General features: G+C 46.9%; 1 protein-coding gene across 19 annotated transcripts in view; it reads right to left on the reverse strand.

Moving 5' to 3' along the window:
* DAPK1 (death associated protein kinase 1) overlaps positions 1-24,979 on the reverse strand; it is a 230,065-nt gene that overhangs the window by 39,373 nt on the left and 165,713 nt on the right. For all 19 annotated transcript variants that reach the window (XM_021064621.1, XM_021064612.1, XM_021064619.1 and 16 more), the window contains 10 exons: positions 24,567-24,656; positions 22,925-23,017; positions 19,845-19,964; positions 19,031-19,129; positions 17,522-17,620; positions 15,115-15,213; positions 13,524-13,721; positions 10,896-11,093; positions 4,066-4,164; positions 769-846 (listed from right to left, as the gene is read on the reverse strand). In XM_021064621.1, coding sequence (XP_020920280.1) covers positions 769-846; positions 4,066-4,164; positions 10,896-11,093; positions 13,524-13,721; positions 15,115-15,213; positions 17,522-17,620; positions 19,031-19,129; positions 19,845-19,964; positions 22,925-23,017; positions 24,567-24,656 — 1,173 coding nt within the window. The remainder of the gene's footprint in view (positions 1-768; positions 847-4,065; positions 4,165-10,895; positions 11,094-13,523; positions 13,722-15,114; positions 15,214-17,521; positions 17,621-19,030; positions 19,130-19,844; positions 19,965-22,924; positions 23,018-24,566; positions 24,657-24,979) is intronic.

Here is a 24,979-nt window from a genome sequence, read left to right on the forward strand (position 1 = left end):
CAAAGGACATCTTTGTGTATACAGCTTATTTCCCCTGAATTTCTTTCATACATATATATTTTTTAAGATACTCACAGATATTGAATCCCTAGCTTTTTTTTTTTTTTCCTGTACTCACAGAATGCAGAAGTTCCCAGGCCAGTGATTGAACCCACTCCACCGTAGCGACATAACCCCAGCAGTGACAATGCTGGATCCGTAATCAACTAAGCCACAAGGGAATTCCAGAATCTCTAGCTTAAGAGTGTGACTGTTTTTTTTTGTTTTTTTGTTTGTTTGTTTGTTTGTTTTTCTTTCTCTTTTTTGGCCACCTTGTGGCATATGTAGTTCCTGGTCCGGGGATCTGATCCAAGCTGCAATTGTAACTATACTGCACCTGCAGCAATGCTAGATTCTTAACCCACTATGCTGGGCTGGGGATCAAACCTGTGTCCTAGCGCTCAAAACACTAAGAAAGAAGCAGAGTCAGTTTTCTCATTTCTCCTCCACGTCATGGGGACCAGGTATTACAGAGAGAGTGGGCAGAGAGAAACCAGGCACAGCCACTGTAAAGAGGCCCATGATTTCCCAGTTCTGATACAGAAGAAACCAGAGAGGTGGCCCATGAGTTTATGCAAATTAATATGCAAATCACAGCACAGGACAGGTGCCTTGTGGGATCACCTGTGTGTCCAATGCCTCTTCTGTATGCTCATAGTTTACAAGGGAAGAAAGAGAACTCTTCACATAAAAATAGAGGATTTCAGACTGACAAACAGAATTTCTCACCTTTCGGAGTCTTGCGAGGAGACCTGCTACGTGTTCATGCTGTTCTGATTTAGCAAGATCTTCTGCTGTCTTTCCATCCTGTTGGAGAAAAGCGATTAGATTTTTCTTTCCCAACAGAGAGCTGTGTGTTCCATACACCAGTTCTGCTGCCTGAGGCAGAAACAAGCATCAGGAGCAAATAAGGGGAACCAAAAAAACCATGTCCTACATTATTTCCTTACTGTGGAATCTTTGTTTCACTTAGCTGCTTAGGAAAGGAAGATAAGAAGTAGGCAGGGAGGAGTTCCCATCGTGGCTCAGTGGTTAACGAATCCGACTAGGAACCATGAGGTTTCGGGTTCGATCCCTGACCTTGCTCAGTGGATTAAGGATCTGGTGTTGCCGTTAGCTGTGGTGTAGGTTGCAAATATGTCTCGGATCCCGCATTGCTGTGGCTGTGGTTCAGGCTGGCAGCTACAGCTCCGATTCGACCCCTAGCCTGGGAACCTCCATATGCCGTGGGAGCAGCCTAAGGAAATGGCAAAAAGACAAAAAAAAAAGTAGGCAGGGAGTTCCCATTATGGCTCAGCAGAAACGAATCCAGCCAGAATCCATGAGGACATGGGTTCGATTCCTGGCTTCCCCGCTCAGTGGGTTATGAGCTGTGGTATAGGTTGTAGACGTGGCTCAGACCCTGAGTTGCTGCGGCTGTGGTGTTGGCTGGCAGCTGCAGCTCTGATTCGACCCCTAGCCTGGAAACTTCCCGTATGCAGCAGGTGCTGCCCTAAAAAGCAAAAAAAAAAAAAAAGAAGCAGGCAAAAATCGTGGCTTGGTGCTTTGAGGTTCAAATGGCAAGATGTCACAGGCCCCCAGGCTTTAATCAAACTGGGTGCCTTGTTAGCGGGCAAATTACTCAGCATCCTGAACCTCCCCCTTCAATTAGACAGACGACAGAAATTGTCATCAGCTGCCAAATTCTAGTTAGTGGAAGCTAAGGTCTTAAAAACCCTTCCATGGGCAAACTTCAGCACTCCTAGCAAGCTAGTTACTGGTAATGACTGCGCTTTTCAAAGAAAAGGCTGAGTTTTACTGACAATTTCGATCTGAGGCTTTTCAGTGAACATGAAAGGAGGAAATAAGCAAGGGTCCACGGCTCTTCGGTGTTTGCTTTTTAATGAGAGAATTTTCACGGGGCTGCAGTTTCACACTGAATGGATTCATTTCTGTCTCCAGGCCGTGAACACGCATGTTAACACTGATTGGGTGCCGCCTATGAATCACCGGTGCTGACCCAGCTCTCAGGGCGTTGTGTGCCCGAACCTCAGGGCCGCTCCTGGGCGGCCGGGAATGCAGGCTGTGCACACACCACTGAGGCGGGAACAAAGGTCGAGGTGCCCCTCAGCTGCAGTTTTAGAAATCATTACAAATGTAAAAGTAGAAAAGACGAGAAGCGATTTCAAAATAAGTGCAGGCATTTTTCTTAATAATTTTCTTTTTTGTTTTTGCTTTTTTTTAAGGCTGCACTTGCAGTGTATGGAAGTTTGCAGGCCAGGGGTTGAATTGGAGCCATAGCTGCTGGCCTATGTCACAGCCACAGCAACGCTGGATCTGAGCCACGTCTGCAGCCTACACCACAGCTCACAGCAACGCCGGATCCTTAACCCACTGAGTGAGGCCAGGGATCGAACATGCACCCTCATGGACTCTAGTCGGGTTTGTTAACCACTGAGCCACAAAGGGAGCTCCTTAAATCAATAATTTTCAACCTGAATTTCTTTTATTCTGATAACTGGACTATCCTTTAATTTTTTTTTTTGTTTTATTATAGTTGATTTACAATGTTCTGTCAATTTCTACAGAAAAGAAACAAACTTGACCTGGAGAACAGACTTGTGGTTGCCAAGAGGGAGAGGGAGTGGGATGGACTGGGAGTTCGGGGTTAGTAGATGCAAACTATTGCATTTTTCTTTTTTTTTTTTTAGAGACAAGAGCTCCTGTTGTGGTACAACAGTAATGAATCCAACTAGTATCCATGAGGACTCAGGTTCAATCTCCGGCTTCACTCAGTGGGTGTTCTAAACTGTGGTGAAGGTCGCAGATGTGGCTTGGATCTGGTGTTGCTGCGGCTGTGGTGTAGGCTGAAAGCTATAGCTCCAATTTGACCCCTGACCTGGGGACTTCCATATGCCACGGGTGTGGCCCTAAAAAAAAAAAAAAAGACTAGAAGACTAAGCAGCTTTGGCCTATCTCTCCATGTTTACTGTGACAGTTTAAGTTCCATTCCTGGGGAAGGCTGGGGGTACCTGGATCTGACTGACAGCACCCCTGCCAGTCTCTCAACCCAGTTTACCATCCCAGCCAGCAGATCAGCTTTTCTCAGCCTCAGCACCACTGCAGTTTTGGATAGGATATTTCCCAAAAGCAAGAGAAACTAAGGAAATCTCATTTTAAAATATGGGTCTGGAGTTCCCAACGTGGCTCAGTGGTAATGAACCCAACCAGCATCCATGAGGACACAGGTTCAAACCCTGGCCTCGCTTAGTGGGTTAAGGCTCCGGTGTTGTCGTGAGCTGTGGTGTAGGTCACAGACGAGGCTCAGCTCTGGCGTTGCTGTGGCTGTGGCATAGGCCTGGCAGCTGCAGCTCCAATTTGACCCCTAGCCTGGGAATCTCCATACTCTATGGGTGTGGCCCTAAAAAGACAAAAAAAAAAATATATATATATATATATATATATATAAAATACGGGCTCAAGAGCAAAGTCGGGGGGCGGAGGGATGTGCTTGGGTTGTGGGATGGAAAGCCTATGAAATTGGATTGCTAAGATCATTATACAACTACAGATGTGATAAATTCATTTGCGTAATAAAAAAAAAAAAAAAAAAAGAGGAAAGCCAGACTTTCTAAAGAAGAGAGAAGAGCTCCTGTCACCCATTCCTCCCACACTGAGGGGACTCTCTTTGACCTCCCCGAAAGCCCACAGCACCTCCAGGGCTCCTCGCTAGTGGGGGCGCATCTATGAAAGATAAACACACACACATCTACCAAAAACCATGAAGGACTGTTGTGCAACACGGGAAGCGAAAAGGCCAGTGGCAAACAGCAGGTGTTCTGGCAGCGAGGGCCTGGTTGAAAGAAGAAGATGAGGCATTACGAGCGCTTCCCCTGGGTCTGTGTGGGCAAATGTTTACATAACCGCCCGGGAGGAAGCGGACGCTTAATAGCAGCCTGTCTGCTTTGCAGTGCAGCTGCCAAGCACTTGCTCTCCCCTCGTGCCCTGGGGGCCTGGGATGTTTGCAATCGCCAGAAGGCTACTCACCAAGGTCAGCGCCTCCACGTTGGCGCCGGACAGACACAGGTAGCGGACCACGTCCAGGATCCCGTTGTTGGCGGCAAGGTGCAGAGGCGTCCGTCCGTACTGGAAGAGACAAAAAAAGGAGATGGGAGTTCCCGTTGTGGCGCAGTGGTTAATGAATCTGACTAAGAACCATGGGGTTGCTGGTTCGATCCCTGGCCTTGCTCAGTGGGTTAAGGATCCAGCATTGCATGAGCTGTGGTGTGGGTCACAGACGTGGCTCAGATCTGGCGTTGCTGTGGCTCTGGCGTAGGCCGGTGGCTACAGCTCCGATTAGACCCCTAGCCTGGGAGCCTCCATGTGCCGAGGGAAGCAGCCCTAGAAAAGGCAAAAAAAGACAAAAAAAAAAAAAAAAAAAAGGAGATGAAGGGGCGTCCTCCCACCGCCACTGAGAATGACATTGATGGCGCGATCCCACAGGGCCGGGCTGTGTAAGGATCTGGGATCCATCAGAAAGGAAGAGGAGGCCAGGTCTCCCTTCTCCAGAAACCTGCCATCTCCCGGGGGAGGCAAGCCAAGCAAAATGTTTGCAAGTATTTTTCAGTGAAAAGAGTGACTTGAGGAGTTCCCATTGTGGCTCAGCAGTTAACGAACCCGACTAGCATCCATGAGGACACAGGTTCGATCCCTGGCCTTGCTCAGTGGGTTAAGGATCCGGTCGGTGTTGCCATGACCTGTGGTGTAGGTCGAAGACGTGCCTCGGATCCCAAGTAGCTGTGGCTGTGGTGTAGGCTGGCAGCTGTAGATCCGATTCAATCCCTAGCCTGGGAACCTCCATATGCCCTAACAAAACAAAACAAAACGAATGACTTGAAAATAAAACTTCAAAGGGTGAAAGAGGGGGAGGCTTATCATATGATAACTAAAATGAGTCTCCTGCTGCGCTAGCAGAAAGGATGCATGAGTCAGGGCTAAGGGCCCCAAAGTTCTGGAAAGATCTGCATCACAGTTTCCTGTATCTGTATTTAGATACAGCGAGGGAAGAAGGCAGGGAAGGGCAGCCACTGAAAACTTGGTAATAAAATTCCAAGGCCATAGCCGCCATTTTTTTTTTTTTTTTTTTTTTTGGTCTTTTTAGGGCCACTCCCATGGCACATGGAAGTTCCCAGGCTATGGGTCAAATCAGAGCTGTAGACGCTGGCCTACACCACAGCCACAGGAATGCCAGATCCTTAATCCACTGAGCAAGGCCAGGGAGCGAACCTGAGCCATGATGGGAACTCCCCCACCATTTTTTATGACTATGATTCTCCAACTGTGTGCCAAGCCATCTCAAGGCACTGCAGTGAATTCATGGGGTGCCAAGGAATATTCCAAGTTTTTCTGATAGAACCAGTCGGTTCAAACACCAAGAAACTGCTAGCTCCAGGTACTTCCGGGTCTCAAACAGCAGGCACTGACTTCCTTTCAGTGACGTCTTGTGTGCATAGCAGGAGGTGGGTGGCTGCTGTGATAAGCAGCAAATATCTTGAGAAAATCCATGCAGGACAGGATATAAGGGTGGTGGTGTCCACTTTGAGTCCAAAGTTTAAGGGGCCATGAGGTGCCCATTAAGCCCACACATCCTATGAGTACACAACTGTGGTTAATTAAGAATGAAATAAAAGGAGGAGCTCCTGTGTGGTGCAGCAGAAACGAATCCAACTAGTATCTGTAAGGACACAGGTTCGATCCCTGGCCCCGCTCAGGGAGTCGGGGATCCAACGTTGCCATGAGCTGTGGTGTAGGTTGCAGGTGAGGCTCGGATCTGGAGTTGCTGTGGCTGTGGTGTAGGCTGGCGGCTGTAGCTCTGACTCGACCCCTAGCCTGGGAACCTCCATATGCCACAGGTTTGGCCCTAAAAACCAAAAAAAAAAAAAAAAAAAGTTTTCTTTCAATTTCTGTGGCTCATTTATTCCAACAGCTACTAAACTGTTAGGACATAAATACCAGGTTATTTGGACGGAATTACTTAACACATTTCTTTTGCTCTGGAGGAAAAAATTAAGACATTATGGACATTAAGAACTGAGCAAGTTCAGAGTTCCTGTCATAGCTCAGTGGTTAACGAATCCGACTAGGAATCATGAGGTTGAGGGTTCGATCCCTGGCCTTGCTCAGTGGGTTAAGAATCCAGCATTGTTGTGAGCTGTGGTGTAGGTCGAAGACGTGGCTCGAATTTGGTGTTGCTGTGGCTCTGGTGTAGGATGGTGGCTACAGCTCTGATTAGACCCCTAGCCTGGGAACCTTCATATGCCGAGGGAGCGGCCTTAGAAAAAGCAAAAAGACAAAAAAAAAAAAAAGAACTGAGCAAGTTTGGGTGTCTCTGTTTTGTGCTGTTTATGCGCAAAAGACATAGGTTTTCGTATGACGTTAACATGTTCTCATTTAGCATATCCAAAGAACACAGAAGGCTATTGGGTAGAAAAATGTATTCCTCTCCCACTTTCTCCCTCTCCCAAGTTCCCCTTCTCAGAGCTGGCGCACCTTCCAAGCTTTTCTCTACGAATCCAAAAATGGAGAGAAATGATGTGAAAAGCCAAGATAATCATCCTCCACCTTCTAGTCTGTCACTTGCTTTATTCACCTGATAACAGAGTGTGACTACTTTTCCAGGCCTATTAGGAAATCTATTACATTCTTTCCGATACCTGAGTAATATTCAATATATGGATATATCATAACTCCTTTAGCCAGCCAGCTGAGGATGGGCACTTAAGATAGGTTCTATTTCTTGTTCATATAAATGCATCTGCAACGTGTGCATATTTATGTCTTCTTTATTGTTAACTTCTAGAGTGATTTAGAAAGCAGAGAGGACCCTTTCAAATACCCTTGAGTTAAAGTCAGAGGGAAGGAGGAGGCTGGGAAGATGTAGATGAAGCCTTTGGCTTTCTGGGTAAAGAAAACAGTCTTGGTGACAGAACACAGATTTTTTTTTTTTTCCCCTGTCTTTTTGCCTTTTCTAGGGCCGCACTGGTGGCATATGGAGGTTCCCAGGCCAGGGCTCTCATCGGAGCTGTAGCCACCGGCCCACACCAGAGCCACAGCAACGCTGGATCTGAGCCGCGTCTGCGACCTACACCACAGCTCACGGCAACACCAGATCCTTAACCCACTGAGCAAGGCCAGGGATCGAACCTGCAACCTCATGGTTCCTAGTCGGATTCGTTAACCACTGAGCCACGAAGGAACTCCCGCACAGTTTTATAGAAGGGAAGAAGGTCATGAAGAGACCTGTGATGAAGAAAAGAGACAGGAGAGTTTACACCTTTGATGGCTCCTCATGTTTCACAGAACAAAACCCAAACTCCTTAGCATTCCATTGAAGGTCTTTCACCATCTGGACACTTTCTGCTGCATTTTCTCTTTCCCCAATTCTTTTCCCCTGAAATACCCACACTACGGGTGAGCTACAGGGTGTCCAGAACGTTCCCCAACATACATATATGCCTCCCTCCTCTTCTTGAAATATGCTTTCCCCTCTTCTTCATCTGTCCAAGTCTAATCATTTAAAATGATCACCTCTGAAAAGCCTTCCCTGCTTTCTTTAAGGTCCAGATGTTCCAGTTTCCGGAGCACCTGTGCCTCGATCACAGCAGTAGTTGCGACACGAGATGCTCTTATAGTGAAATGTCTGTCTGTCTGAAAGCAACCTGTGGGCAAGGACCACTCCCTGATGTGTACTACCCCCCGGGTGCCTGACACAAAGGACGGCGTTCATCAATGCTTGGCAAACGTGGAATGCTCACCCACGCTCCCGGATGCGCATGCGCACCTGTGTGTGCACGCGCAAGCACAAGTATGGGTATTTTGACACCCTTTTTCTACCTTTGCTGATAAGAAGAGCCGACGCAGAAAGGAACAAAGGGCTAAGGGCGTGCACTTTGCTTTGTCCAGTTCCCTCCTCTCCTAAAAAGCCACTCTCCCGATGTTCTGCGGGAAAGAATGCAGACCGAGAAATGTGTTTCACTGCAAAGGGGTCAAAAACTGTGACAGGTTCTTGTCATCTATTGGTGACAGGGGTAGGATCTGAATGGCCCTTTTTATCTCTGGGGGGTCTGAATCCAGGCAAGGAAAAGGCAGGGCACACCATGGGAAAGGAGTGACAGTCTGTGGGACGTGGGCCATCCCTGTGGCCATGCCCACGCTGACAGCCAGTTCCTAGGGTGAATCCACCTAAAGCCAGATGTGCTTTCCAGGGAAATGATGCTTTCCTCTTACTTTTCTGCACACCTCTTAAGATCCTCTACAGCCCCCATCATCTTTCCTAAAATAAACAATGAAAACGGGAAAAGAAAAACAAGCTGACACCAATCCTTCTGAAGAAGGGCCAAGACCGGGAAAGCGCTGAGCCTGCAGCACGGAAGGCAGCCGGGGGAGCCCGTCTGCAAGTCCAAGGACGCAGGGCTGCTCATCGCCCACACGCTGCCGCTCGGGGCGGGTTCTAAACTTCGCTGGCAATTCCAAGAGGTTGAAATTGTGGAACGAATGAGTTTTGCTTCAGCTGGAGCGCAATTCAGTGACAAACGTTTATCGAATGCCCTCTAAATGCCCTTGCTGTGGTGTATACAGTGAGAACGCAAGTTCATGTTCGCACGCGTGACCTACCGTGCCATCTGCAGGATCAAAGTGTAGAGGCTTTTCCATTAAAGAAGCCAGTTGTTTTTAAACATGAAAGTCTAGGGGTATCTTGCCAGGTATCTCATGAAGCATATTTAACAAAGGCATTCTATGCCTTCAGGTGTGGGGTGAACATCCAGTCCCTTCTTTAAAGCAGCCCTAGATGCTGTGCTCCTCCAGCTCCTCAGAAGACAGCTAATTGCAGATGCTGAGCACACAGCAGGCCAGCCTTGCATACAATGGCCACGTCAAAGTATTCAAATGAGGGCCAGGAGGTCCCTAAAGCTGCTTTTTATTCATTTAAAGACTCCTGGAAGGAAAGCCAAGGTCTTGGTGCTGCTTAATATTACATTTAGTTTCTTCCTTAAGCCACTTATATAACTGACTTGGCAAAATTAAAAGAGAATAAACTAAGAAAGCAACCAGCAGCCAGTGGCCAAGACCTAGGATCCTGCCTATTCCTATTTCCAGAATATGAAGATTGCCAATTTCAATTCGCATTTAGAATTCATCATATAATATGCAAGAGGAATTTTTTGTTGTTGTTGCTATTTTAGGGCTGCACTTGCGCATGTGGAGGTTCCCAGGCTAGGGATCGAATCATTGCTGTAACCACTGGCATACACCACAGCCATAGCCACGCCAGATCCGAGCCACACCTGCCACCTACACTGAAGCTCATGGCAACGCCGGAGCCTTAACCCACTGAGCGAGGCCAGGGATCAAACCTGCATCCTCATAGATCCCAGTCATGTTCATTAACTGCAGAACCACTAAGGGAACTCCAGGAATACTTTTTTTTTTTTTTTTGTAGAAATACTTTTCTAGCTGTTTCAGATGTTCATTCTTTTTTTTTTTATTTCAAACAAATCATCATAAAATCCTGTTGGTATCATGTCTGCCATTTATAAACAAACACGTCTGGCAATTAAATTCATTCTACCTGGACTTTGTTTTTAATGCAATTGTAACAAAATATGCTTGCCTTGCATACAGTTACAAGGCTGAAACCATGTTGAATATCCAACTGTTCTACCATATTTGGTAATGAAAATCTAGATGGTGTTCAGGGAAAAGAGGACGTATTAGTTAACTTATGGAACTCAATATACGGGGATTTTTATTTGTCAGCCAGGGAGTGGTAAAGACTTATTTTCATTTATCACTCACCAAATGAGAACATCCTCTTGGTCTTACCAAATTTACTTAGCAGAAAAAAAAATGTTACGAAATTTTTTTTTTGTCTTTTTAGGGCTGCACCTGCGGCATATGAAGGTTCCCAGGCTAGGGGTCAATTCGGGAGCTATAGCCGATGGCCTACACCACTGCCACAGCAATGCCAGATGCAAGCCGAATCTGCAACCTACACCACAGGTCATGGCAATGCAGGATCCCTAACCCACTGAGCAAGGCCGGGGATTGAATCCGCAACCTCATGGTTCCTAATCAGATTCATTAACCGCTGAGCCATGACGGGAACTCCTGATGTTACTAATTTTGACCATAAAACTCTGAATAGGGTAAAGCAGGGAAATCTGGTCTTAGGGCGCTCAATCACACCACAGTACATGTTTTCCTGAAGACTCAGAATTCCAGGAAGATGACCAATACACACCTCTGAAGGAATCACACACACATACTCTTCTCACTCGATGTCCATAAATGGTAAGCCAGGCTCAGCAGAAAGCACTTGTTCATGTGATAATTTTCTGTTACTCAAGGAACACTTTTTTTTTTTTTTTTTTTTGCTTTTTTAGGGCCGAACCTGCAGCACATGGCAGTTCCCAGGCAAGGGGTCAAATGGGGGAGCTGCAGCTGCCGGCCTATACCACAGCTGTAGCAACACCGGTTCCAAGCTGCATCTATGACCTACACCACAGCTCATGGCAATGTGTGCAATGCTGGATCCTGAACCCACTGATCAAGGCCAGGGATTGAACCCTCATCCTCATGGATGCTAGTTGGGTGCCTCACCGCTGAGCCACAACAGCAATTCCACACTAGGGAACGTTTCAAAAATCTTCTGTAAAATATACTTAAAGGAGAGAGCCCTATACAAAAGAACAGGTCCGTGTAAGGAAGGTTGACTCTGAATAAGAGAGGCAGCGAGAAACTTGCCCAAACCCAGAAGCTGGTGGACAGACAGACCCAGGGGGACCACCCTGCAGAGATGTCCCCACCCCCCGCTTTACCTTGTTGGGGAGATCCACATTGCAGTTGGCCTCACAGAGGGCCACCACGATCGGCACGTTGCCATCTTTGCAGGCCACGTGGAGGGGGGTGTTGCCATGCCTGTCCTGAAAATCGACGCAACACCCCTGGCTGATGAGCCTCTGGATGACCTCCATCTGACATCGTCTCACGGCGAGATGCAGAGCGATGTGTCCGTCCTGCAATAAACACCAGGGCCGTGAGCATGCTGGTTTGGGGCTGTCCGCTTGCCTTGCAGCTGCCCTGGGCCAGGTTTTTTTTTTTTTTTTTTTTTTTTTTTTTTTTTTTTTTGTCTTTTTGCCATTTCTTGGGCTGCTCCTGCGGCATTTGGAGTTTCCCAGGCTAGGGGTCGAATTGGAGCTGTAGCTGCTGGCCTACGCCAGAGCCACAGCAATGCGGGATCCGAGCCACATCTGCAACCTACACCACAGCTCATGGCGACTCTGGATCCTTAACCCACTGAGCAAGGCCAAGGATCGAACCCGCAACCTCATGGTTCCTAGTCGGATTCGTTAACCACTGAGCCACGACAGGAACTTCTGCCCTGGGCCAGGTTTAACTGGCAAGAGGATCATTACTGCAAAGACCAAAGGAGGATTAAAAACCTGGAACTTTACTCCTGGTGGGGTTGGGGACAGTCCACATCCATCCCACTCTGAATAACAGGCTGGATTAACCTACTCTTGGCCAGCACACTAAGGCCAAAAGACTCCACATGTCTTTGTGACTCTGAATTACGGGACATTAAGTCATCTTTAGTACTCCAATACTTTTATCAAATATTTGAAGAACACTTTTTTTTTTTTTGGCTTTTTAGGGCCTTACCCACGGCATATGGAAGCTCCCAGGCTAGGGGTCCAACTGAAGCTACAGCTGTCGGCCTACACCACAGCCACAGTAACCTGGGATCCGAGCCGAGGCTGCAACCTATACTACAGCTTACGAACGCCAGATCCTTAACTAATTGAGAGAAGCCAGGGATCGAACCTGCATTTTCATGGATATACTAGTCAGATTCATTTCCACCGCGCCACGGTGGGAATTCCAAAAAACACTTTAAAAAAACATTTGCTCAGCCGTCTTTACTAATTTCCTAAGCAGAAAGTTCATTATCTTATTTTACTCCAGGAGAAACTGAGAGATCGAGGTGATCCGCTCAAGGGCTGTCACATATATGAGAAGCAAATACACCATATTTAACCTCCGCCTCTGACATGCCACCAGCCTGAGAATTCATCCCACCTGCTTACAGAACTCTCAGTGCTGAGTTTTAGGAGCTGGGGAGAGGGAGTCTGAAAACACTTCTGTAACTTCCCTGTTCTGGGATTTCTCAATGTCAGCACTATTGACACCTTGGGGCTGTCCTGGGAATTGGCCATCATCGCCACTGTTTTTTTTTTCTTTTTTTAAGGCCACACCTGTGGCATATAGAAATTTCCAGGCTAGGGGTCGAATTAGAGCTGTAGCTGCCAGCCTGTGCCAAAGCCATGGTAACACTGGATCTGAGTTGCATCTGCAGTCTATGCTGCAGCTCACAGCAATGTCAGATCCTTAACTCACTGAGTGAAGCCAAGGATGGAACCTGCATTCTCATGGACACCGTGTAGGGTTCTTAACCCACTGAGCTACAACGGGAACTCCCTCGCCACTAGATTTTATCTTCCAGATGCCCCGCCCTGGCTGTGACAACCAAAAAATGTCTCCAGCAATTACCAAATGTCTCCTAAGGGCAAGGTCACTGTCCACTTCAGAAGAACTACTTCTTCTGTGCCAAGAAAATACTCCACGAACGGCAGTTACTAAATTCACCCACAGTGTGCCAAATCTAACTTCATGTAGCACCATCACAGCCTCATGGTACCTACATGTTCACAAGAACAGGTTATGCTGAACTTGCTTAATTAAAAAGGAAAACTTGGCGTTCCCACCGTGGCTCAGTGGTTTACGAATCCGACTAAGAACCATGAGGTTGAGGGTTCAATCCCTGGCCTCACTCAGTGGGTTAAGGATCCCATGTTGCTGGGGCTGTGATGTAGGCTGGCGGCTACAGCTCTGATTTGACCACTAGCCTGGGAACCTCCATATGCCGAGGGTGCAGCCCTAAAAAGACAAAAAGAGAAAACAAACAAAAAACCAAAGAAACAAAACAAAAAAAAGAAGGAAAACTTGGTCTAGAATTGAGATTGCCACACAAATAAGAAGAGTTTATTGTTCTTTCTACAAAATAGCAGGTGATGGAAACAAATAAACCACCTGTTTCTTTGTCTACAAATGAACAGCGTGTTGCCAATTTCAGTCCTAAGTGAGGATTTGTCTTTGGCTCTGTGATCATCCCTGTACCTGCTCCAAAGCTAAAAAGGCTAAAAATAAAAATCCTGAGACCAGAGTCAATTGACCAATTCAGAAATTTTGTTACATCCCACACATGAATATTAATGATTAAACAGAATCTAGAATCACAGAATCTTTGGCTCAGAGAAGAGGAAGGATAGTTAAAACTTGTTGCATTCAAGTTTGTCATTTTGGGTGAACGAACCGAGACGTCTTGTGGTCCCTCCAGCCCCCCAGATCATTTTTCAGCGGGTGGGTTTCATTCACCCATAAAGCACCTTGTCGGTCGCATTAAGGTCAGCTCCGTGTTCAGAGAGACACTCCACGATGTCGTGGTAGCCCCTGGCAGAGGCTGTCAGGAGGGGTGTCTCCCCTTCGCGGTTCTTAATATTCACGTTGCAGCCGGCTTCACAAAGGGCTTTGGCCACAGCATAGTAGCCGTGCCAGGCCGCACAGTGCAGGGGGGTTTCTTCTTCCTGGCCAAGGAGACAAGCAGAGACGAGAGGGCAATGATTTTTTTTTTTTTTTTTTGTCTTTTTGCCTTTTCTAGGGCCGCTTCCTGCAGCATATGGAGGTTCCCAGGCTAGGGGTCGAATCGGAGATGCAGCCTACGCCACAGCCACAGCAACTCGGGATCTGAGCTGCATCTGCAACCTACACCACAGCTCATGGCAAGGTCAGATCCTTAACCCATTGAGCATAGGCCAGGGATCGAACCTGCCACCTCATGGTTCCTAGTTGGATTCGTTAACCACTGCGCCACGACAGGAACTCCAAGAAGGCAATGATTTGAAAGGCAGTAAAGGCCTGGTCAGAGTCCTGGCCAAACCTGGCAGCAAATCAAGGCAGTAAAGAGAAAGAGCTGTGGCTACTGGAGCAAAACATTTATGTGAACTCACGGGCATGGTTCGATGTCTCCTAAATTCAAATTCAGGTTTCTCAGCATTTTACTGACAGCTGGCTTTCTGGAGCCCACTGGAATCAGAGGTCAGCTCTCCTGAAGAATAGTGCCCCCGCGTGGGTGGGCATATAGCATTGTTCTTGTAGAAGTGGCGATGTCTACTTATCAGAGACTAACGGTAGGAGAGCACTTTTCTGGGCAAAACTCTTTTATTACTTTTTCCTGTCCTTTTAGGGCTGCACCTGCGGCATATGGAGGTTTCCAGGCTAGGGTTCGAACTGGAGCTGGAGCTGCCAGCCCACACCACAGCCACAGCAGTGCCAGATCTAAGCCACATCTGTGACCTACGCCACAGCTCACGGCAATGCTGGATTTAACCCACTGAGCGAGGCCAGGGATGGAACCTGCATCCTCATGGACAGTTGTCAGGTTTGTTACTGCTAAGCCACAATGGGGACTTTGCAAAAATTCTTGATGCCTCAAGATTCCTGTCATGTGTATACCATCAAGATGAGTCACATAAATGGATTACTGCTCAGGCAAAGAAGTGGCTATGACACCATGCTTTAACAAGTCAAGGAAAGGGCTGGTCCTGGGGTTTATATATTCATAAGCAACATCATTAGACATATGCACCTGCCTACTAGGGGCTGTTATACTGTAGTGGTTACGAACACAGACTTGAACCAGACTGTGCAGGTTTGAGCACTGGGCCCAGCACTAATGAGCTGTGTTATCTTGGGCAAGTTCTTGACCCTCTCCCCACCTCAGTTTCTTCATCTGTAAAATGGGAAGTACAGAGCTGTCCAGAGAATGAATGAATGAACATTGGTGCTTCTGAGTCCCTGTCATCTAAGCAGAAAATCTAACCTGGCTAAAACTCCCAAAGACCCAAACGCATCAATTGGCTGCCTGTACATCCAGGCAAAAAGCTGAAGGGAGTGAAGACAGCAGGGACCACGACCCACCTTGTCCTGGAAGTTGGGATTCGAGCCGAAGCTGCACAGCAACTGAACCACATCGGCGTGGCCGTAGCGAGCCGCCACGTGCAGGGCTGTCTCTCCAGACTGCAATAGACACGGCCAAAGAATCAGAGTCCCCCGGGAGCTATTGAGGGGGGGAAGGGGACGGGGAACTAGAAGGCACAGAACCCAAGGCCCCCTCCCACACTTACCTGACTCCACGTGCCCCCCTGAGGTCATGTCTGTCCCCCTCAAGCCAGCTGCCCCTCTGGTGACTGAGTCAGAGGCCAGAGCGAGGAGAGGCTGTCCACTACCTAGCTAGTGTTAAATCCACATATCTGGCTCAACTTGTGTGTAATAACCACCACCCCTCTAACTGAGCATGCATTTCCTTTTCTGTGATGGCTGTTGCCAATCTTTATTTTATTTTGTCTTATTTTTATTTTTAGGACTGCAGGTGCGGCATAGGGAAGTCCCTGGGCTAGGGGTCAAATCGGAGCTGCAGCTGCTGGCCTACGCCATAGCCATAGCAACACTGGATCTAAGCCGCATCTGTGACCTAGACCACAGCTCACGGCAATGCCAGATCCTTAACCCACTAAGCAAGGCCAGGGATGGAACCCACATCCTCATGGATACTAGTCAGGTTCGTTTCCAATGCACCACAAGGGGAACTCCCTACCTTTTTTTTTTTTTTTTTTTTTGAAACATTATGTTATCTTTATATTTCATGCTTAGCAGTAAAAGTATATTTTTAAAAATTAAAGTATAGTTGATTTACAGTGTTGTGTCAATTTCTCCTATACAGCAAAGTGACCAAGTCATTCACACACATACACACACACATTCCATTTCTTTTATTATCTTCCATCACAATCTATCCCAAGAGAGTGAATATAGTTCCCTGTGCTATACAGTAGGACCTTGTTTATCCATTCTAAATGTAACAGTTTGCATCCACTAACCCCAAACTCTCAGTCTATCCCACTCCCTCCCATCTCCCCCCTGGCAACCACAAATCATTTCTGTTTTTCAGGTTTTTTTTTTTTTTTTTTTTGCTTTTTAGGGCCACACCTGTGGCACATGGAGGTTCCCAGGCTAGGGGTCGAATCAGAGCTAAAGCTGCTGGTCTATGCCACAGCCATAATAACTCAGGATCTGAGCAGCATCTGAGACCTACACCACAGCTCACAGCAACACCAGATCCTTAACCCATTGAGCAAGACTAGGGATTGAACCCGCATCCTCATGGATCCTAGTCAGGTTCATTAGCCACTGAGCTACAAAGGGAGCTCCACAAGTCGGTTCTTTATGACTGTGATTCTGTTTTTATTTTGTAGATAGATTCACTCGTGCCGTTTAGATATCTTACTTTTAACTGCCATAAAACTGTCAGAACAAACTGATCCAAAATAAAACAGAACAAGTTATTTGTTGCCATTGGATGGAAAACTGATCTAATAAATGTCTTTAATGTAAATGTCATCCCTTAGATATGGTGCAGTGCACAACCCATACAACTGTATGTGGCAGCACTGACCGAACGGGACAAATGAGTCTACTGGTATTAGAAACAGAGAAGGGTTGTACAGTGAACATTAACGGCTGAGAAAGTAAGTATCCCAGGGGCAGGTCCCCATCTTGCAATTAATGCACGGGGTTGTTGTGTGCACTGAATGAAACACAGGTATGTGAAAGCAAGGAATCTTCCTAAAACATTAATTTTCATAACATCTATACCCCCAAAGGCTTGCCTGGTGTGCACTGTCTCATTGACCCTTCTAGTGCCAGTGATTGTAGTGCCACTGTCAGTCACATCAAAGAGGGAGCGATGTGTACATGGAGAGTCAAGAAGAGAACGGGGGGTTCAGGTTGCTTTCTGGTCGTCTTTCTAGCAGAACTCTGAGTTTCTATGTTATGGGGAACAGAATTCAATTCACTTGTTACATAATGTGGCAGGTACTTGGCAGATTTCAGCTAAAACTAGTTTTTAAATTAGACCAAGCCACCAGCAAATAAAAATTTTTTTTTTTTTTTGCTTTTTACGGCTGCACCTGCTGCATATGGAGTTTCCCAGGCTAGGGGTCAAATCGGAGCTACAGCTGCCGGACTAGGCCACAGCCACAGCAATGTGGTAACTGAGCCGTGTCTGAGAACTACATACACCACAGTTCACGGCAACGATGGATCCTTAACCCACTGAGCAAGGCCAGGGATCGAACCCGCAACCTCATGGTTCCTAGTCAGGTTCGTTTCTGCTGCAACACAATGGGAACTCCTGAGAATCTTCTAAATTAAATTCTCTGCAGGAAGATTCTGGTCCTGAATCCTCGTTCTTTGGGTCATGCTGCCCATGGCACGCCAACACTCCCATGCAGCCTTTCATCCCTTTCTATAAGAGAAGTGGCCTTACCTTGTCTTTCACATCCAAAGGGCACTTGTTCTCATTGAGAAATTTTAAGGTGTCCACATGGCCGTGTCGAGAGGCCCAGTAGATGGCATTGGATCCACCCTGTCCAAAAACCAAGGCAGAGTCACCTTCCCGGCGAGATGACAGATCAGAAGGCACACATCACTCAGTCACTGTGCATCCCTTCCCCTGTGATGCTCCATAGAAGCAACTCTCAGGAGGTCTCAAACCTCAGTTCATTTTTCTTTCTAACAAAGGCACCAAGATTATGTAAGACACTAGGATTCCAGGAAGCTGGCTGAAAGGGATAATAGAGCTGCCTGTATCATCTCTACGGAATTTTTTTTGGTAAATTTAGAATTCTTTTCTTTCTTTTTTTTCCTGGTCTTTTTGTCCTTTTAGGGCCGCATCTGTGGCATATGGAAGTTCTCAGGCTAGGGGTTGAATCAGAGCTGTAGCTGCCAGCCTGTGCCAGAGCCACAGCAATGCCAGATCCAAGCCATGTCTGCGACCTACACCACAGCTCATGGCAACGCTGGATCCTTAACCCACTGAGCAAGGCCAGGGATTGAACCTGCAACCTCATGGTTCCTAGTTGGATTCGTTTCTGCTGCGCCACGATGGGAACTCCTAGAATTCTTTTAAAATAAAAAGTTGTTTTTCTTGCTGTTAAACTTTCAGCTTCTGGTTAGATTCCCTATATGGTCAAGGGCCAGATCTGGTCTATTCGCAGATCTGAACATCTAGGGAAGCTGCTGTGCATCACGTGTGCTTACACTTCCAGTGCGATCTGCATCTCAAAGCATATCCTCCTAACTCTATTGCCCTAGCGCTTTTCTTCTTTTTTTTTTTCCCTTCCTTTTTTCTTTTGTTTATGCCACAGCCACAGACGCAGGATCTGAGCCACATCTGTGACCTACGCTGCAGGTATGGGCAACACAGAATCCTTAACCCACGGAGCAAGACCAGGGCTGGAACCTGTATCCTCACAAACACTATGTTGGGTTCTTAACCTGCTAAGCCACAACGGGAACTCTTTTTTTTTTTTTCTTTTTTTCTGCCACTCGTGCAGCATGTGGAAGTTCCCGGGACAGGGACGGAATCCTCTTGGCAGCTGCAACTTAGGCCACAGCTGCAGCAATGCCAGATCCTGCACCCACAGTGCCACAGCGGGAACTCTAGCAAATACATTTCTGATAAGATTAATTAGATAAAGAAAACTTTTCCAAACATGACATCAGACAACACTGCTGAGTAAATGCAGCCAGTGAGGAACAAATCTGGGGTAGTTCAGAAAGAAAGGCTGAGGTCGAGCAGCAGAGCCACGGGAAAGATGAATGTTGGCCTTTTCCTTTATAGCATGTTAGATGGGACCAGGCCACTTAAGCAGTTCATCTTTATAGAAAACTGAAAAGCGAAGCAGGGCACATAGGTTATTTTTCTGTTGCCTCTATGATTAGAGACACGCAGAAATACTTAGAAAAATCATTTGCAATAAAACAGAGTTATGACCTTATCCTGGATGTCGATTCTTGAGCCTCTTTTAATGAGCAACTGTAGGATCTGAATATTCCCACAGCCAGCAGCAATCAGTAACGGAGGCGTCCCATGCTGGAAAAGGTAAGAAAAAAAGGACTGTTTTTCAGGTTTGATAGAAAAAGAAAAGCCCCACAGACCTTCCTGCGTCTCCACAGACACATGCTCTTCCGAGTGACAGGAATGAAAAATGTAAGCAGAACACAACGGGCTTCCCTCTAGTGGGGGTTTTTGTTTTTGTTTTTGTTTTGCTTTTTAGGCCACACCCGCAGCATATGGAAGTTCCCAGGCTAGGGGTCAGAGCTGTAGCTGCCAGCCTACGTCACAGCCACAGCAACGTGGGATCCAAGCGGCCTATGCAAGCTACACCACAGCTCTCGGCAACACCAGATCCTTAACCCACGGAGGGGGCCAGGGATCAAGCCCACATCCTCCTGGATGCTTGTCAGGTTCGTAACCCGATGAGCCACAACGGGAATTCCTCAACCTCTTTCGGATTCACAATCAAAAGTGACATTGTCACCTGTAGGATGAATACATTTAAAATTTCCTGGTTAGAGGTGCATGCAGGTGCACGAGAAAGGCTTTGCATGATTAAAAAGCCCCTCAGTGCAAAAGACCTTATTTCTAACTCAATTCATTCTCTAAGAAGTGACTTTTCCCACGACATGGGGTTTACAACAGGAAGGCGGGGAGGAGGAAGCTGACGGGGATCTTTCCACCTTGGACTTGGAGGTGCACAGTCAACCATGAGCCCTACCCCCACCACCCTGGCGAGACAGCACCAGACCTTATTGGGTTGATTCACGTCATAGTTGGACAAGGAGCCCAGGAGGTGCTGCAGGCCGGGGACGTTGTCATCGTTGATGGCGTGGATGATTGCTTTCATCACAAAGGAGTCTTCCTCGTCCTTGACAGAGACATCGAAAAGGAAAGAAAGAGTCAGACTGCTGGCCAGGATCCTCTTACCAACAACAGAAAAATCAAGGCTCCTTTGTAAAAAGGAGCATTTACAGGAAAATAAACCATTTAATCCCAAATTCACTTCGTCAAGAAGCAGAGTATTGCCCCTTCTATGCTAGAAACTAACACCACCTGCTATTTACCTGTATCTTTTTTTTTTCCTTGCTTTTTACGGCCGCACCTGCAGCATACAGACAATCCCAGGCCAGGGGTGGAATCAGAGCTACAGTACCAGCCTGCACCACAGCCACAGCAATGCCAGATATGAGCCCCATTTGAGACCCATAGGACAGCTCACACAAAACACATGCAGGATCGAACCCGCATCCTCATGAATACTAGTTGGGTTCTTAACCCATTGAGCCACAATGGGAACTCCTACCTGTGGTTTTTTTTTTTTTTTTTTTTTTTGCCTTTTTTTAGGGCAGCACCTGAGGCATATGGAAGTTCTCAGGCCAGGGATTGAAATGGAGCTGAAGTTGCTGGCCTATACCCCAGGCACAGCAACGCTAGATCTGAACCACGTCTGCGATCTACACCACAGCTCATGGCAACACCAGATCCTAAACTCACTGAGGGAGGACAGGGGTTGAACCCACATCCTATGAATACTAGTCGGGTTCGTTACCACTGAGCCACAATGGGAACACCATACCTGTGTCTTAATGTCGCTTATATTATAACCCAGAGAGCAAACAGATTTTAAGAGTCAGATTTAGGGAAGTTCCCATCATGGCTCAGTGGTTAACAAACCCAACTCGTATCCATGAGGACATGGGTTCGATCCCTGGCCTCGCTCAGTGGGTTAAGGTTCTGGCGTTGCCATGAGCTGTGGTGTAGGTTGCAGATGCGGCTCAGATCCCGTATTGCTGTGGCTGTGGTGTAGGCCAGCAGCGACAGCTCTGATTCGACCCTTAGCCTGGGAACCTCCATATGCCACAGGTGTAGCCCTAAAAACAGAAAAAAAAAAAAAAAAAAAAAGAACAGAAGAAAGAAAAAACATAGCGAACATTAAAAAGACTTAATTCTTCTCAGCACCTCACTTAGATTGTTTATATCTAGTTCCGGTTCTGCTGCCACCCTCAAACAATTCCCCAATCCAGGCTTCCTCCTGTTCCACTCCCTTCTCCTCCTAATGTGCTTGTCTCTCGCTTCTTTTTTTCTTTTGACCATTTCCTATCTCTTTTCACTCTACAGGGTTAGACCCGGAACCTGAGTAAAACTATTAACTTCGGGGAATTACAAGGAGCCAGTGTCTGCTGCTGCGAGATCTCCCTCTTGGAATCTCTGGATTCCACTCAGGAAACACCTACTATTCAGTTACAGGAGCGGGCTGGTTCCCACAGAACCACCCTTTCTGTGCTTTCGGACTCCCTTTACCTCGAGGGTTCACAAAGCCCTGTTGTGTGACTGTGGGGGAAAGTCTTGTTGAATTCAGATGAGGCTGGTTATATCTGAAGAGTTCATCTGTGATTAGATTTCAGTTTGGCTTAAGGGGGGAAATTGTGGTCTCAAGGGTCCTAGGAAGTCAATACAATGTTAACAAAGCAAGGGGGTTTAGCCTTCTGGTCTACCACCAACTCAGCAGAAAGCCCCACTGCATTTCCCCCGATTTTTTGGTGTGTGTGTGTGCGTGCACATGTGTGTGTTTGGAAGAAGGGTTGTCTGTCCCTGTGTGCTACCAAAGTCCAAGAGTCTCCAAGGTCAGTGGGAATAGAGGGCTCTCCTTTTAAGTTCATGCAAATTAGAATATGCTCCTGTGTCTTCAGTTGGCTGGCCTCTCTCTTATCAAACTGCTTCGGGGGTTGGGAGGAGGGTGGGAAGGTGGGAGTGTTAGAAGTAGTGGGTATACGGGAGTTCCCAGTGTGGCTCAGTGGTGAACGAATCTGACTAGGAACCATGAGGTTGCAGGTTCGATCCCTGGCCTTGCTCAGTGGGTTAAGGATCCGGCATTGCTGTGAGCTATGGTGTAGGTCACAGACTTGGCTTGGATCCTACATTGCTGTGGCTGTGGCGTAGGCTGATGGCTGCAGCTCCAATTCAACCCCTAGCCTGGAAACCTCCATATGCCGTAGGAGCGGCCCTAGAAAAAGGCAAAAAAAAAAAAAAAAAAAAAAAAGTAGTGGGTGAGAATTAATTAAGAAGTAAGACTGAGAATTTGCAATTATGAATGACATTTTATTTATTTATTTATTTATTTATTTTGTCTTTTGTCTTTTTGTTGTTGTTGTTGCTATTTCTTGGGCTGCTCCCGAGGCATATGGAGGTTCCCAGGCTAGGGGTTGAATCGGAGCTGTAGCCACCGGCCTACACCAGAGCCACAGCAACGCGGGATCCGAGCCGTGTCTGCAACCTACACCACAGCTCACGGCAACGCCGGATCGTTAACCCACTGAGCAAGGACAGGGACCGAACCCGCAACCTCATGGTTCCTAGTCGGATTCGTTAACCACTGCGCCACGACGGCAACTCCATGAATGACATTTTAAATACCATCGTTGAAGGACAGATGTGTTAAATGAGATTTTTAAATTCTGGAAATCATCCTGACAAATGAATTTGGATAATTTTTAATAAATCACTTATATTTGGCTTTGGTGGGGGGGAAAAGAAGGGTTGAATTAAATAATGTTATATGGTTTCTTCCAGTTCAAAAAAAAAAAAAAAGTAGTGGGTATAGTCAATCAAAACAAAAAGGAACAAGGATAAAAAGCAAACAAAAACAAAACAAGCAAAAAACCAAGAGAGAGCATCAAATCCACCACCCTAACTCCCCCCCTTGAAAGGAGGAAGAACAGGCCTATTTCGCCACTTCAGGTTTTCTGGGTTGCTGAACAAATCAAACAACTGAAACATTGTAAATACACAGGGCTAAGGAAGAAGCCATCAGGGAAAAGGTTTGCTTACCAGAGTATCATCGCTTCTGGCAACGCTCATGTTACTTCTGGACAAGAATGACCTCGATAATCTTTGGCACAGTGAAATCAAGCGAACGGATTGCTTAAAAAAAGAAGAGAGAGAGAGAGTGAAAAAAAAAAAAAAAGCAGAGGCGAGGAGGCGAGAGGGCTTATGTAACAATACTCAAATTAGTGCAAATGACAAGGTCTCTGGGATTGCATTCATGCTGACAGCATGTGTTTCTCCAGGGGTGGGCGATCCCAAACAAGCAGGTTAGATCATATTCGCTGAAACAATTTCTAAAGGTCTTATGAAAAATCAAGACAAGACAGCGAGCCATTCTCCTGTCACATTTTGCTATGAAACTATAGAACGGGATGCTCCGTGTTCCTTCTATGTCCATACTCTGCTCCCTCCTCTTGGAGGAATGGTATCTCCCTCCAGCACACCCCTCGCATGCCCCCTCAGAGAAGCACGGGGTGCAAGGGTCATGCCCTGTGCCCCTGGTGCCCAGGGAAGCTGGCAATGGTAGACAGTGCAACTATCAAAACTCATACAGCTGTTGGAGAGGAGCAGATAGAAGACTCCTTAGCCTAGAGGGCAAATGCCTCTGCATTTACTCTCAAAGGCCAAAGCAACAGGTAAAGAACATGTGTGGGGGTGAAAGAGAGGGAGAGAAAGAGAGACACTTACGGTGATTCACTCTACCTGTTCTTTTTTTTTTTTTTTTTTTTTTTTTTGCTTTTTTAGGGCCACACCTGCGGCATATGGAGGTTCCCAGGCTAGGGGTCGAATTGGAGCTGCAGCTGCCAGTCTACACCACAGCCACAGCAATGCAAGATCCGAGTCACATCTGCGACCTACACCACAGCTCACGACAATGCCGGCTCCTTAACCCACTGAGCGAACCCACATCCTCATGGATCCTAGTCGGGTTCGTTAACCACTGAACCACGAGAGAACTCCCTCAATCTCATTTCAAGGGCTTCCCTGTGACTTAAGAGTCAAGTTTGTTGTTGTTGTGTTTTTTCGATCTTTTTTTAAGGCCACACCCGGGGGCATACGGAGGTACCCAGGCTAGAGGTCGCTGAGCCACAGCAGGAATTCCAAGAGTTAAGTACTGAGTAACCCACTGCTGGGATCCTCTTTATCGCTATCAAAGCATCACCAACTTGCTGAGTATGATGATGAGGTACACTTCTGGCCCACTGATAAGGAACCATAACAAGTATTGCTTCTTCTGGGCTTGATATGATGCTGTGCCCAGGAAGCCATCCTGTCTCCTTCTTCTTCCTCTTTTTTTTTTTTGCCTTTTTGCCATTTTCTTGGGCCGCTCCTGCGGCATGTGGAGGTTCCCAGGCTAGGGGTCGAATCGGAGCTGTAGCCATCGGCCTACGCCACAGCCACAGCAACGAGGGATCCGAGCCACATCTGCAACCTACACCACAGCTCACGGCAACAATGGATCGTTAACCCACTGAGCAAGGCCAGGGATCAAACCCCAAACCTCATGGCTCCTAGTTGGTTCGTTTCCTCTGCGCCACGACGGACACTCCCAGAGTGAATTTTTAAAAGAAGGATGCCTGTTTCAGAAGAGGTGAACCCTGAGCAGAGGGAAAGCCGCAGAGGAAACAGAAGCAAACAATCTTACTTTCCATTTCTTCCTGGCTGCAAACTTCTTGAATTTTTCCATGTTTACTGCTGACGCTTTTCTACTGAGGGCTTGTTGGGTATCTTTAGGCTAAAATGAAAATCCAAGAGAAATGATTAGAGTTGTCAAATGACAGAAATGTTACAACTTTGGGTTTTCTTTTTTTTTGCTTTTTAGGGTCGAAACTGAGGCATATGGAATTTCTGGGCTAGGGGTTGAATCAGAGCTACAGTTGCAGGCCTATACCACAGCCACAGCAACGTGGCATCCAAGCCACAGCTCACGATAATGCCAGATCCTTAACCCACTGAGGGAGGCCAGGGATCAAACCTGCATCCTCATGGATACTAGTCAGATTCATTTCCGCTGAGCCACGATGAGAAGTCCGCAACTTTAGTTCTTTAACCCAAAAT

This window comes from Sus scrofa, chromosome 10 (genome assembly GCF_000003025.6).
Source record: "Sus scrofa isolate TJ Tabasco breed Duroc chromosome 10, Sscrofa11.1, whole genome shotgun sequence".
Lineage (NCBI taxonomy): Eukaryota > Metazoa > Chordata > Mammalia > Artiodactyla > Suidae > Sus > Sus scrofa.